Source organism: Myotis brandtii, unplaced genomic scaffold (genome assembly GCF_000412655.1).
Source record: "Myotis brandtii unplaced genomic scaffold, ASM41265v1 scaffold74, whole genome shotgun sequence".
Taxonomy (NCBI): domain Eukaryota; kingdom Metazoa; phylum Chordata; class Mammalia; order Chiroptera; family Vespertilionidae; genus Myotis; species Myotis brandtii.
In genome coordinates this window covers 3452923-3465503 of record NW_005370944.1, presented here as the reverse complement: position 1 = coordinate 3465503, position 12581 = coordinate 3452923, and the positions used below count along the sequence as shown (strand labels likewise).

The 12581-nt window shown below is 40.4% G+C and overlaps 1 protein-coding gene across 3 annotated transcripts in view; it reads left to right on the top strand.

The window, feature by feature from the left end:
* The first annotated feature begins 567 nt into the window (after positions 1–567).
* Positions 568–12581, top strand: part of BBS4 (Bardet-Biedl syndrome 4) — a 164628-nt gene continuing 152614 nt past the window's right edge. For all 3 annotated transcript variants that reach the window (XM_014530409.1, XM_014530412.1, XM_014530411.1), the window contains exon 1: positions 568–625. In XM_014530409.1, the coding sequence (XP_014385895.1) occupies positions 602–625 (24 nt within the window). In that variant the 5' untranslated portion in view covers positions 568–601. The remainder of the gene's footprint in view (positions 626–12581) is intronic.

The window sequence follows — 12581 nt, the reverse complement described above, 5'->3', positions numbered from 1 at the left end:
AAGCCAATCATGCTGCACTGTCGATACCCCGTGCTGATGCCTGGTGCTGTTATGGGGGACCCTGACTTGTGGCCTTGCTCAGCAAATGGAGTGGAACTTGTGCTCTGATATAATTGGCTATCCCTTGCACTTTGGCATATCATAAACCTTTTTCAATGGACAAACTAGGAAGAGGAGAGAGAGTCCAGGGGGCTCCATTGATCCCCATATGTACAAAAATCTCATTGGGTTCCAGGAGGAGTGCCAAAGGAGTTTAAAGCTAGAAATCATATTGCCGCTGGATTTGAATCTGTCCCATCTGGTGGCCCACTGTAAACAAGTTTGTGGTTGGAGTAATTATATTTACTACTACAGGCCCCGTGCACGAATTCGCATTCCCTCATCAGCTCCTTTTGATCCAAACAGTATGTGGGGCAACATCCAACCCTTCCCCAGCTTCCTGAAAACCCTCAGTGGGGTGGGCAACCACCCTGCCGCCCGCTTTCCACCTCCTTCCTTCTCTGCTCAGGCCCCTCCCCTCTTCTCCAGCCCTACAACTTCCGTTTGTCCGGTCGCCTGGGAAACCGCTTACTTCCGGTCGCGCAGCTGTGGGCCGGGCGAGATGGCTGAGGAGAGACAGCCCACGGTGAGCACAGATTCTGTTTTGTGTCCGGGCCGCCAGGCGGGACTGGATGGGGCCGGGCCCTGCGGGGCCGGGGGAGCCCAGCATTATCTGTTTTGCATGAATATTGTGAGGATCAAGGAAAACAGGAAATCAAAGCCTAGTTATAAATAAGCATACTGATACTAACTTGGGCAAAAAATAAGGAGACAGATCTGTCTCATAGACCCTCAAAGGCAGGATGACATTGGATCCACGAACTAGAAAGTTGTTTTGCCTATTTTTTAAAAAATTTATTTCAGATATCTCCCTTTTTCCCCCATTGATCCCCTCCATCTCACCCCACCCCCAGGCCTTCACCACACTATTGGCTGTGTCCTTGGGTTATGCATACATGCTTAGAAAGCCACTTTGAACTCCTGAATTGGCATTGTCATTGGTACATCCACATCATTCTAACACCTTTGCTTTCCCTGTAGCTACCCCATAACTCCAGGTGTTTCATGTTAACTGTTCCGGACACATGTAGACAGAACCAAGCAAGCCTTGGGACCAGCTCGTTGGTAGAAATGTGGGTCTTTGGGGCTAAACCCTGTGGTTTGGGCGGTAGATCTTGGAGATAATGGTTTGCTGGCTGCACATCACAAAAGGTGCCTTTTTAAAAATACGTCTTTGTTGATTTCAGAGAGGAAGAGAGAGAAACATCAATGATGAGAGAGACTGGGGATTGAGCCCACAACCCGGGCATGTGCCCTGACCGGGAATGAAAATGTAACCTCCTGGTTCATAGGTCGACATGCAACCACTGAGCTACACAGGCCAGGCGACAAAAGGTGTCTGACAAAAGCAAAATGCCCTGAAATGAAATAAATGTAAGGAATACCATATAGTAGATAATTATGAACTTATTCTTACTAAATGCTTCATGTATATTTTTAAAAACTCACAATCCCATGAAATAAATACCATCTCCATTTTATAAATAAGAAAATAGAAGCTTAAAGAAGGTGAGTAATTTCCCTGAGGTCATTTTGTGTCAGAATGAAGATTCAGTCAACACCCACGCTGTCAGGCACTATCCTAAACGCTAGAGGTACAGCAGTGAAAAAAGGGCCTGTTGGTTTGTCTGAAGCTCTTGTTTTCTACACCAAGACTAGGATTGCCCAAGGTCACCCAGCCAGTTAATGGCAGAACTGGAAGCACATTTGGACCACTATGCTGTATTCTTTTCATGACATTGTAGCTGCTGATTCTCAAACAGCCTTTCCAACAGCATCTGCTAAAATTACATAGATAGGTTAGGGGGAACTTACAGCCTTTTATTGCCTTGGAGACTCACCAAGGTTCTCCTGTTAAAAACATGTTATTGCCAAAACCGGTTTGGCTCAGTGGATAGAGCATCGGCCTGCGGACTGAAAGGTCCCAGGTTCGATTCCGGTCAAGGGCATGTACCTGGGTTGTGGGCACATCCCCAGTAGGAGATGTGCAGGAGGCAGCTGATCGATGTCTCTCTCTCATCGATGTTTCTAACTATCTCTCTCCCTTCCTCTCTGTAAAAAATCAATAAAATATATTTTAAAAAAAAACATGTTATTAACCTCAGATACTGTACCTGCCTTTTCCTTCACATTTGAGAACCACCCTAGCATTTTAATGACAGTTAAGAAACAAGTCCATATTTCCAAACCATCTTCAGCAGGCCAATCTTTCCTATTTTGAGCTAATGATTGGCTTCATATTGTGCACAAAATAATAGTTCCTGACTTGGTCTTATTTGGCACCTGTATGTCCCTCCTCACTGACTACACGTGTAAAAGTTTGGTCTTTTTAAGCTGCATGCCTTTTGCCATGGAGTACTTGGGGTGGAAATTTGGAAGGTGATTATAGACTATAAAACCAATTCTCTATAGTAGACAGATTTCCTTCTGATGGCTAAAATTGGTTTCTGTATGCATAACAACAAAGCAGTGTCCTAGAAGCCACTTCGGTGCACATTAAATGGCTGTTTGTTAGAATTGAGAGTTTGGGGCTTGTGCAGTGAGGATCTGGCTCTCCGGGATCAATTGGCCAAGTTAGGATTCCTGAGGAGTGAACAAACAGCATGATTCCATCCTAAGTTTTCTGAGGACCCTATCCAAAACCACTAGTATTGATGGCATTTCCCAGCTTCCTCTTACAGGGAGACTCCCTGTATGTATTTCCACCTCTGCAGGTCACATCATTTTCTCAGAGGGAGTGCAGCATAAAATGATAACCAGCATTTGTGAAGCACCTCTGTGTTCTCACCTAGGTAGTAGACATTCCAATGGAATGTTCTAAAATTGTAAGTTCTTGCACCTGCTCTCAAGTCATTTATAACCTAACTAGAGGCCCAATGCATGAAATTCGTGCAAGGGTAGGCCCTGGCAGCCCCAGCTTCATCCAGAAGGTCATCCAGATGGTCGCTCTGCTGTTTGGTCTAATTAGCGTATTAGCTCTTTATTAGATAGGATTGCTGGTCTTCTGGTATGAACAAAATGATTTGCTTGTATAAATTCCTACCATATGATCCTGACTTGTGCAATATAACTAGGGCAAATATTAAAGTGTTTCCTAACAAAGGAGGAGGTATGATCTGAGTGTCCACCAACTTTGGAAAAGATGCCCGCTTTCAATAGGAAATGATTTTTGTGTTCAAAAATCCTGTGACTGGTTTGGAGCATTGTAAATGTCATGGCAGCAAATACCAGAGGATGGGTTAAATGAAGAATGATAGTGTCCTACATGCCTTTGAAGAATTAATTTTCACTCCATTATTTTGACTAGCTTGCAGGTTAAGTACCATTCAATCTATTAATGTTCAATCCAACCTAGTACAAGTCAGTGCCTTAACATAATGGTCAAATTTGTTGCTCACTAACCAATGGAAATAAAATTGCTTCACAGATTTCTAAATGCTGTTTCAACGGGATGCTGGATTGTGTGCTTTTTTAAGATAAATTTCAGAATCAAGGTCCTAGCCCTGAACAGATTAGAGCCCAACCAAGATCACACTGAGAACAGATCAGTAAGGGGTTGGGGAAATATGCTCCTGAAATAGAAATCCTCCACTCATCTTTATTTTAATATATAGAAATCAATACATATATTGTGAAATGCACACATCCTAAGTGTTCAGTTTGACATTTTGATAACTGTACAAACCTTGTGATAACCACCCAAAAGAAGATATAGAACATTCCCATTAATCTAGAAAGTTCTCTTGTGTATCTTTCAAATTATTCCTGCTCCCCTCCCTACTCCAATGATCATTTGCTGATTATCACTAAAAATTTATTTTGTCTGATTTTGGACTTCATATAAATGGAGTCATATAATATGTAGTCTTGCATCTGTCGTCTTTCACATAATACTTTAAAAACAACCATGTTGTCTCTATTGGTAAATTATTATTTATTGCTGAGTAGCAGTTCATTTTATAAATATACCACAATTTGTTTATCCGTTCCCATATTGATGGACTTTTAGGTTTCCAGTTTGGGGCAATTATGAATAAGACTACTATATAAATTCTCATAAGATTTTGTTTTTGTTTTATGGATACATGTTTTTATTTCTCTTGGATACCTGAGTATAAAATTGCTGAGTCATATGGTAAGTGTACACATAACACTTTAAGCAACTGCAATCCTGTTCTTCAAAGTGGTTTTACCATTTCATACTCCCAACAATGAAGTACGAGAGTTCTAGTTGCTCCATGTCTTTTTCAACGTTTACTATTGTCAGTGCCTTTTATATTAGCCATTTTTGTGGGTATGAAATAACTGATTTTAATTTACATTTCCCTGATGATTAATGATGATCACTTTTCATATGCTTATTTTACATTTGTATGTCTTTCATGAAGTGTCTTTCACGTCTTTTCCCATTTTAAAATTGGATTGTCTTTTCCATTGTGGCTATTATTCTGTGAATTCTGGGTACTAGAGGTTTTGTTTGTTTATCTATAATCCTCTGTTCCCCAAGGTTACATCTGCTCTTTATCTTTGGTTTTCAGCTGATTGACTATGATATGTATAGGTATATTTTCCTTTGTGTGAAGTTTACTAAATCTTTTGGATCTATATTGATGTCTTTCATTAATACTGGATATTTCCTGGCCATTATCTCTTCAAATATCTTTGTTCCATACTCTGTCACCTCTCCTTTTGGGACTCCAATTGCACATATATTAGATGATTTTATATTATCCTACAGACCTCAGATGATTTTCTTCCATTCTTTTCTCTTTTTTGTTTTCAATTTGGATACTTTCCATTTAGCAGTGCTCAAGTTCCCTGATACTTTTCTGTTAAACCTATCTAATGAATTATTTTTGATATTGTATTTTTAATTTCTAGCATTTCATTGCATTTGTATAGTTATCATATTTCTGCTAAGATTTTCCATTTCTTCATGCATATTGTCCACATTTTCCACAAGGTTTTTTTTTTTAATATATATTTTATTGATTTTTTACAGAGAGGAAGGGAGAGAGAGAGCTAGAAACATCGATGAGAGAGAAACATCGATCAGCTGCCTCCCGCACATCTCCCACTGGGGATGTGCCCGCAACCCAGGCACACGCCCTTGACCGGAATCGAACCCGGGACCCCTCAGTCCGCAGGCCGACGCTCTATCCACCGAGCCAAACCGGTTTCGGCTCCACAAGGTTTTTTTTAGCATTTTAGTCAAAGTTATTTTAACAATTCCAACTGATAATTTAGTCAACACCTGGGTCATCTCTAGTTCTGCTTATATTATTCTAGGAAGGGAGAGAGAGAGAGAGAGAGGAGAGAGAGAAACATCAATGATGAGAGAGAATCATTGATTGGCTGCCTCCTGCATACCGACACTGGGGATAGAGCCTGCAATCCGGAATAGAACAATGACTCCCAGGTAGGTTGAACCCAACCACGCTGGCTGGGCTTACTTACCTTTAAAATAAGGCATGTCCATTTTTCTTTCAGATACTTTAGTAGCTCAGTCAATTTGTATAATTGACCTATATCTGGGCTGTATTGCAGCTTTAGTTAACCACTAGCTTCAAATATTTTGGAGACAGAATTGGAACTTTCCCTTCAGTAAGGCCTGGGTTTTGGACATTGGCAAGTTGTCAGAGATATGACTGCTTTGTAGTCATACTGTCAGCTTTTGGAAATGTGGCAGATCTCTCTCTGCTTTATAGCCTAGCTCCCAAGTTTCCTTTTTTTTTTTTTTTTTGTCAGTGGGATAGAGGAGTGGGGAGGTATTTCTCTCAGCTCTTGTATGTGCCCTGCCCTTAGTCTTTTGAGGATGAATGCCTACAATGCCTGGGGATGGGTCTCTCAGCTCTCCTGCCCCTTCTTAGCTTTCATGAGTGCCTCAGATGGATTTCTCAGCATTCCTGCCTTGCCCCCTCACTTTGAAAGGATATCTTGCCCTTGGGCGAGGCTCCACTCACTCATGGGCAGGGGTGACCTGTCTCAACTCTTCTGTTACCCACCCCCTTTCCACTTTTGATCTATTACCTCACTGTATTTGGTTACAATCCAAAAGGTAGGTGGGTGGGTGGGTGCAAGCTTTTTCTGTGAATTTGGGTCCTCTATAATGTCATGCCAACCTTAATGAGGCTGTTAAATTTTTGTTAAATTTCAATGGATTTCTCTTTACTCCGTATAGTGGATTCCTCTTTCAGCTAGAACTTTGAGTAGCCATGGGTCTATGAAGGACTACTCAGCATTTCTAGAGATTGGTTCATTTTGGTTCATATCCTCAGTTTTCTGAGTTAATTTTTTTTTTCCTAGCTAATCTGGCCTTTGTTTGCTAGAGTAGGAGTTGTATTATTTTTTTCATCTAAATCAGCCCTAGCCTATTTGGCTCAGTGGATAAGAGTGTGGGCCCGTGGACTGAAAGGTCCGGGGTTTGATTCTGGTCAAGGACACATGCCTCAGTTGCAGGCTCAATCCCCAGCCCTGGTTGGAGCACATGCTGGAGGCAACAAATTGATGTGTCTCTCTCACATCAATGTTTCTTTCTCTGTCTCTCACCCTTCCCTTCCACTCTCTTTAAAAATAACTGGGAAAATATCCTTGGGTGAGGATTAACAAAAATTTAATTTAAAATGTAGCAAATCAGAAATGAATTTTCAGAATGGGAATTTAAAAATGGTTTCATTAACATATTTTAACAATTAGTTAAATTAAAATACATGGATAATAAAAAAGTTAAATTTGATAATATATTAAACCATGAAAAGCAAGTAACCTCCTCATTCTAGGTCCCCTACTCCTTTCTACTCCCTCTATAGAGATATTACCAATTTCTTCTCAAAATTTTATTTGTAAACATGTGAATATCTCCCTCCTAATTTTTTAAGACAAAAAGAAGCATACTGTATATTCTACACTTTGCTTTTCTCATATAACTATTTCACCATCTTGAAAAATCTTTTAAAGACTACAAAACATGTCTTAGGATATATGTACTTTGGTTTATTTAAACAAACCCTGGTATTTTTTTCCTCACAAACAATGCAGTAGATATGTCTTTGCCCACATTCACTGTTGAATATATCTATAGTATCAGGAATATTTTTTATTTTATTATTTTTTAAATATATATTTTATTGATTTTTTACAGAGAGGAAGGGAGAGGGAGAGTTAGAAACATCGATGAGATAGAAACATCTATCAGCCGCCTCCTGCACACCCCCTACTGGGGATGTGCCTGCAACCAAGGTACATGCCCTTGACCGGAATTGAACCCGGGACCCTTCAGTCCGCAGGCCAACGCTCTATCCACTGAGCCAAATCGGCCAGGGCAGTATCAGGAATATTTTAAGTGCTTCATGAAGGCCCCTAGAGCTTCATGTTATCTTAAAAATGCTACCCAAGGTGTTGGCTGGGCTCTCAGGAGTTGGCGGTATGGGTTTTGGAAGGGGAGGCATAAGGTGCTAGAGGTATAACAGAACAGAGCTGGCTGTAGACCCTGTCAGACTATGAATGACATATTAAAATATTTAAAATGTCAGAACTCAATGGTAACTTCTTTATATACATATAGAGGATGTTAAAAAGTTACTAATGCCTAATTCCTCTCATGCTTTCTCGACTCCTACTATGGGGGGAAAAAGATAATTACCATTTTATTTGGAATGCCTTATCCAGCTGTGTGACTCAAATGATCCTGATAAACAGCAAGGTTACTTCCAAAGAGGTTTTCTAGGGGAAATGAAGACTGATGTGTTACACAAGAAACATTGTCTATGTCATTCTGGGATTTTTCTGTGAAAATGTTATTTTTTAGGAAATTTTTCTAATTACCTATATAATTAAAGCACATTGTTTGGTTATTGCAATTTGAGAAACCAACATGCTTTCTTATGAAAAAAAGCCATTGCACAGAAAATGCTCTCTTTCTCTTAAAATCTGGGGTCAAGGGAGAGATTTTAAAACAAATGGTAATAATAATAATAACAGCGTCTATTTAATAACATAGGCATAAACAATGTCATTCATTCCTCACAGGATCCCTTTCAGGGAGATTTTATAATATTGAAAAGCACGCTCATAAGCTTTCCACCAACACCTTCCCTAAGGCTCCCCATTTCAGTAATTGACTGTACTATTCATCCAATTGTGTGTTTTTAAATATGTTCCTTTTTTATTTTAGAGAGAGGAAGAGGGATAGAGAGAGAGAGAAACATTGATGAGAGAGTCATTGATCGGCTGCCTCCTGATTGCCCCCAACCAGGGATTGAGAATGCAAACCGGGCATGTGTCCTGACCGGGAATCAAACTGGTGACCTCCTGGTTCATAGTTCAATGCTCAACCACTGAGCCACACTGGCCGGACCGTACAATTGTTTTGAAAGTTAGAAATCTGGTAATATTTTTGTAATATCGATCTCCTTTTCCCTCACTCCCCATACCTAATTCTTCACTAGAGAAGGTTTGTTTTACCTCCTAAATTTCTTGAGACTCTGTTCACTCCCCCTGCCCATTCTTTCTGGTCCAAGTAAATTAAACTGCTTCATCATCTCCTTAGTAGTATCCTTTAGACTCCCCTAGATTATCAATTCTTATCTCCTTCTCAATTCATTCTCTACTTATTATCTAACACAAACTCTAAATATTCATTCTGACCATGTCATTCCTTGCTCAAAATTCTCTAGTCTCTTCCCAATGTCCTTGGAATAAAATTGGTCACATGGTCTCTGTGGATCTGCACAAGTAGTCTTCCTTACCTCTCTGCCTATTGCCACCAACACTTTCCCCCAAGCTACACTGGTCTTTCTGTGCTGCAAACTGGCCAGAATTTTCCATCCTCAGGACCTTTGCACAAGCTCTTCCTTTGCCTTAGAATTCTTTCCTGGCCTGCTAACTTTCTCAGCCTTAGTCCCCAAACTAATTCTTTATCTTTTAGGTCTCATTTTAAGCATCTCTTACCCAGAGAAGTTTCCCTGTCCAAAGAAGTCTAGGTTGAATCTCCCTTTTATTTGCTCTTACTATATATTTCTCCTTCTTTATATTTACCATTATAATTATAGTTACTAGAGGCCCGATGCATGAAAATTTGTGCAAGAGTAGGCCTTCCTTCCCCCGGCTGCCAGCACCGGCTTCCCTCCGCCACCCGGGACCCCGGCCTCCCTCCTCCAGCCACCTGCAGGCTTCCAGGACGCAGGCCGGCTTCCCTCTGGCCCTGGCTTTGTCAGGAAGGACGTCTGGAATGGCGTTCGGAAGATGTCTGGTCTAATGAGCATATTATCCTTTTATTATTATAGATGTTGTTCTTTTTAAATTTTCTCTATTATTGGAAGAGGTAGTACATCCATAAAAATTCAAATTGCACACAAAGTATAAAGCCTTTTCCCTTCCCTGTCCCTCTATTATCCAGTTCTCCTTTCAAGTAACCACTCTGGCTTTGAATATCCTTCCAGAGATATTTTCTAAGTACAGAAGTGATTATATACATAATATTGCTCTTTGTTTTTTGCCTTCTCTTTTATGAACACAAATACTAATACATTTTCTGTACTTTGTTTTTACCTGTTAATATCTTGACAATTCTTCTATATCAATATGTATATAGTTGCCTCTTCCTTTTTCATGTACCATATAGTATGGGCTTATGATAATTTATTTAACCTCAATTATTGGGCATCTGGGTTGTTTTTTTAGGCTTTGTTTATTACAAGCAATACTGCACTGAACAACTTTGTATGTAATGTCATTTCCCACATTTTTACCTGTAGAATAAATTCCTAGAATTGAGCTAATTGAGTTAAAGGATGTGTGTGTTCTTAATTTTGGTAATTGCCAACTGCACTCAATGAAGGATGTACCAATTAGCCTCAGATGATGAATGCATGCTTCCTTACAACTATGCCATTGAAAATTTTTGTTCTTTGTCAATGTATGAGGTGGAAAGTATCTCTTGGAAACTTTAATTTGCATGTTTTCTTCCTTGCAAGGTTATATTTTCATATGCTTAACAACCATTTGTGTTTCTTATTTAGTGAACTATTTCTTCATAAACTTTGCTTTTGTTATTATTTAATGTCTGACTCCCTCACTTCTCTCTAAAGGTCTGTTCTTCAGATACAGGGATCCTGTTATGTTTTGTCCATCACATAGTGGCTGGATGAATGATGCTCAAGGAATGACTTGCTCTGGCCAGTGTGGCTCAGTTGATTGGGTGTCTTCCTGTGTAATGAAATATCACCAGTTCGATTCCCAGTTGGGGTACATGCCCCAGTTGTGGGCTTGATCTCCAGTGGGGGGTGTGCAGGGGGCAGTCCATTGATGTTTTGCTCTCACATCAACATTCTCTCTCTCTCTCTCTCTCTCTCTCCCTCTCTCTCCCTGAAAATCAATAAAAATATTAAAAAGGAAAAAAAAAGAAATGACTGGTTCACATCATGCAATAGTCAAATCCAAAAATTCATGTCTGACTCCAAAGCACACCCATATTTGCGGTCATCCAGTGGGAAGACCAAGCATTTAATTCACCATACTAGAGGCCAGATAGGCAATGTAAAATGGCTGAAGTGTGCTGGAAGTGAGGACTGGCAAAAAGGTGAACAAAGGCCTATCTATAGTTTTCAGACCTATTTTACTGCCTTGGAGGAATGGTGGCCCATTATTAGTTCTTTATTTATCCTGAGGCCAGGTTTCTGGCTTTCTTGTGAAATCTGACTTTTGTCCATGTAAGAACCTCCAAAGTTGTAGAAAATTTTTATAAATATTTAACAGAATACACTTGGAGGCAAGATCTCAACAGACAGAAAATTCTCAGAATGACAGTTTGCAGCTTCTTATATGCATTTGGAATTAAGAAGGAAAGGAAGATTACATAAAGGGAGAAAGCAAGTCAGGGATTAGATTACAGGATAGTTAAGGTTATTTGCTCTCTTCTTAAAAGCATCATTTCAAAGGTGCACAGAAACAATCGACAGGGCTTGCTTAAGGCAAAGATAAACCTTTCACTAAAGAAGTTATATGCCTGAGGTGTGACTAACCCACCATGACCTGCACAGGTAACAATTTATGATCAGATCACCCTCTGAAGTTACTTTCTCTAGACCCTCCCCCAAACACACACTTTTTCATCCATTTAAAAATATTTCCAACCAAAACAAGACTGTGCTCAAATGCACCCCATCAGCAGTGGGTTTACAAACTCGGGCATAAACAAGAATGGAAGTGTCAACGTAAGAAACATTCAAACCTATAGAGAATTCTTGTGAGTTTATTTGAGCCTATCTGTTGACAATTGTAGGGAAGCAAAATTTTAACAGATTGAGATAATACAGAGAATGGAAGCTTTGCATACTATTTTGTATCCTATATAATAAAAGCCTAATATGCTAAGTATCCAGTCGTCCGTTCAACCAATCAGAGCATAATATGCTAATAATATGCTAAGGCCGCTCAACCACTCACTATGACATGCACTGACCACCAGAGGGCAGACAGTTGACCCGTCGACTAGTCGCTATAATGTGCACTGACCACCAGGGGGCAGACGCTCCAACTGGTAGTTTAGCTTGTTGCTGGGGTCCAGCTAATTGGGACTGAGCGAGATGGGCCGGATACACCCTGGAGCCCTCCCGTAGTCCTCCCCTGGCTGGCCAACCTCCCGCATCCTTCCCTGTCCCTGATTATGCCCTCTCGCAATCTGGGACCCCTCAGGGGATGTTGGAGAGCTGGTTTCAGCCCAATCCCGCAGGCCAGGCCGAGGGACCCCACTGGTGCATGAATTCGTGCACTGGGCCTCTATTATTACAGTAAAAAGAGAAGACCCAAGTGGGTTATATGAAATCCATTGGTGATAGATTAGGGAGGTGGGAGAAAACAAAGTGGGGAAACCTCTGGGATTAGGTAAAAAGTAAAATTATATATATATCTACATATATATATATACTAGAGGCCCGGTGCACGAAATTCATGCAAGAGTAGGCCTTCGCAGCCACAGCAGCTGCCTCAATCCCATGGCTGCAACCCTGCTTTGTCTGGAAGGTCATCTGGAAGGACGTCCGGACAGCCATTCAGTCGATTTGCATGTTACACTTTTATTATTATAGATATATATGTGTGTGTGTGTGTGTGTGTGTGTGTGTGTATTTTTACATAGGTGGGTATAGGATAATTAACAATCAATTAATATTATAATAATAACAATGAGAGGATTTATGGTCTCCACCCTGGTGCATTGGTTGTGCCCTGAGGGGTCTAGAAAAAGCAGAGTTACCCAAAGGAATGTTATTGAAGCTGTAAAAGACAATAGACAGGCTCAGTTAATGTAAAGATTGCCTTTGTCGGGGGAGAAACCAAGATGGCGGCATAGGTAAACACCGGAAATTGCTGCCTCACACAACAAATTCAAAAATACAACTAAAAGACAAAACGGACATCATCCAGAACCACAGGAAGGCTGGCTGAGTGGAAATTCTACAACTAGAAGGAAAGAGAAAAGCACA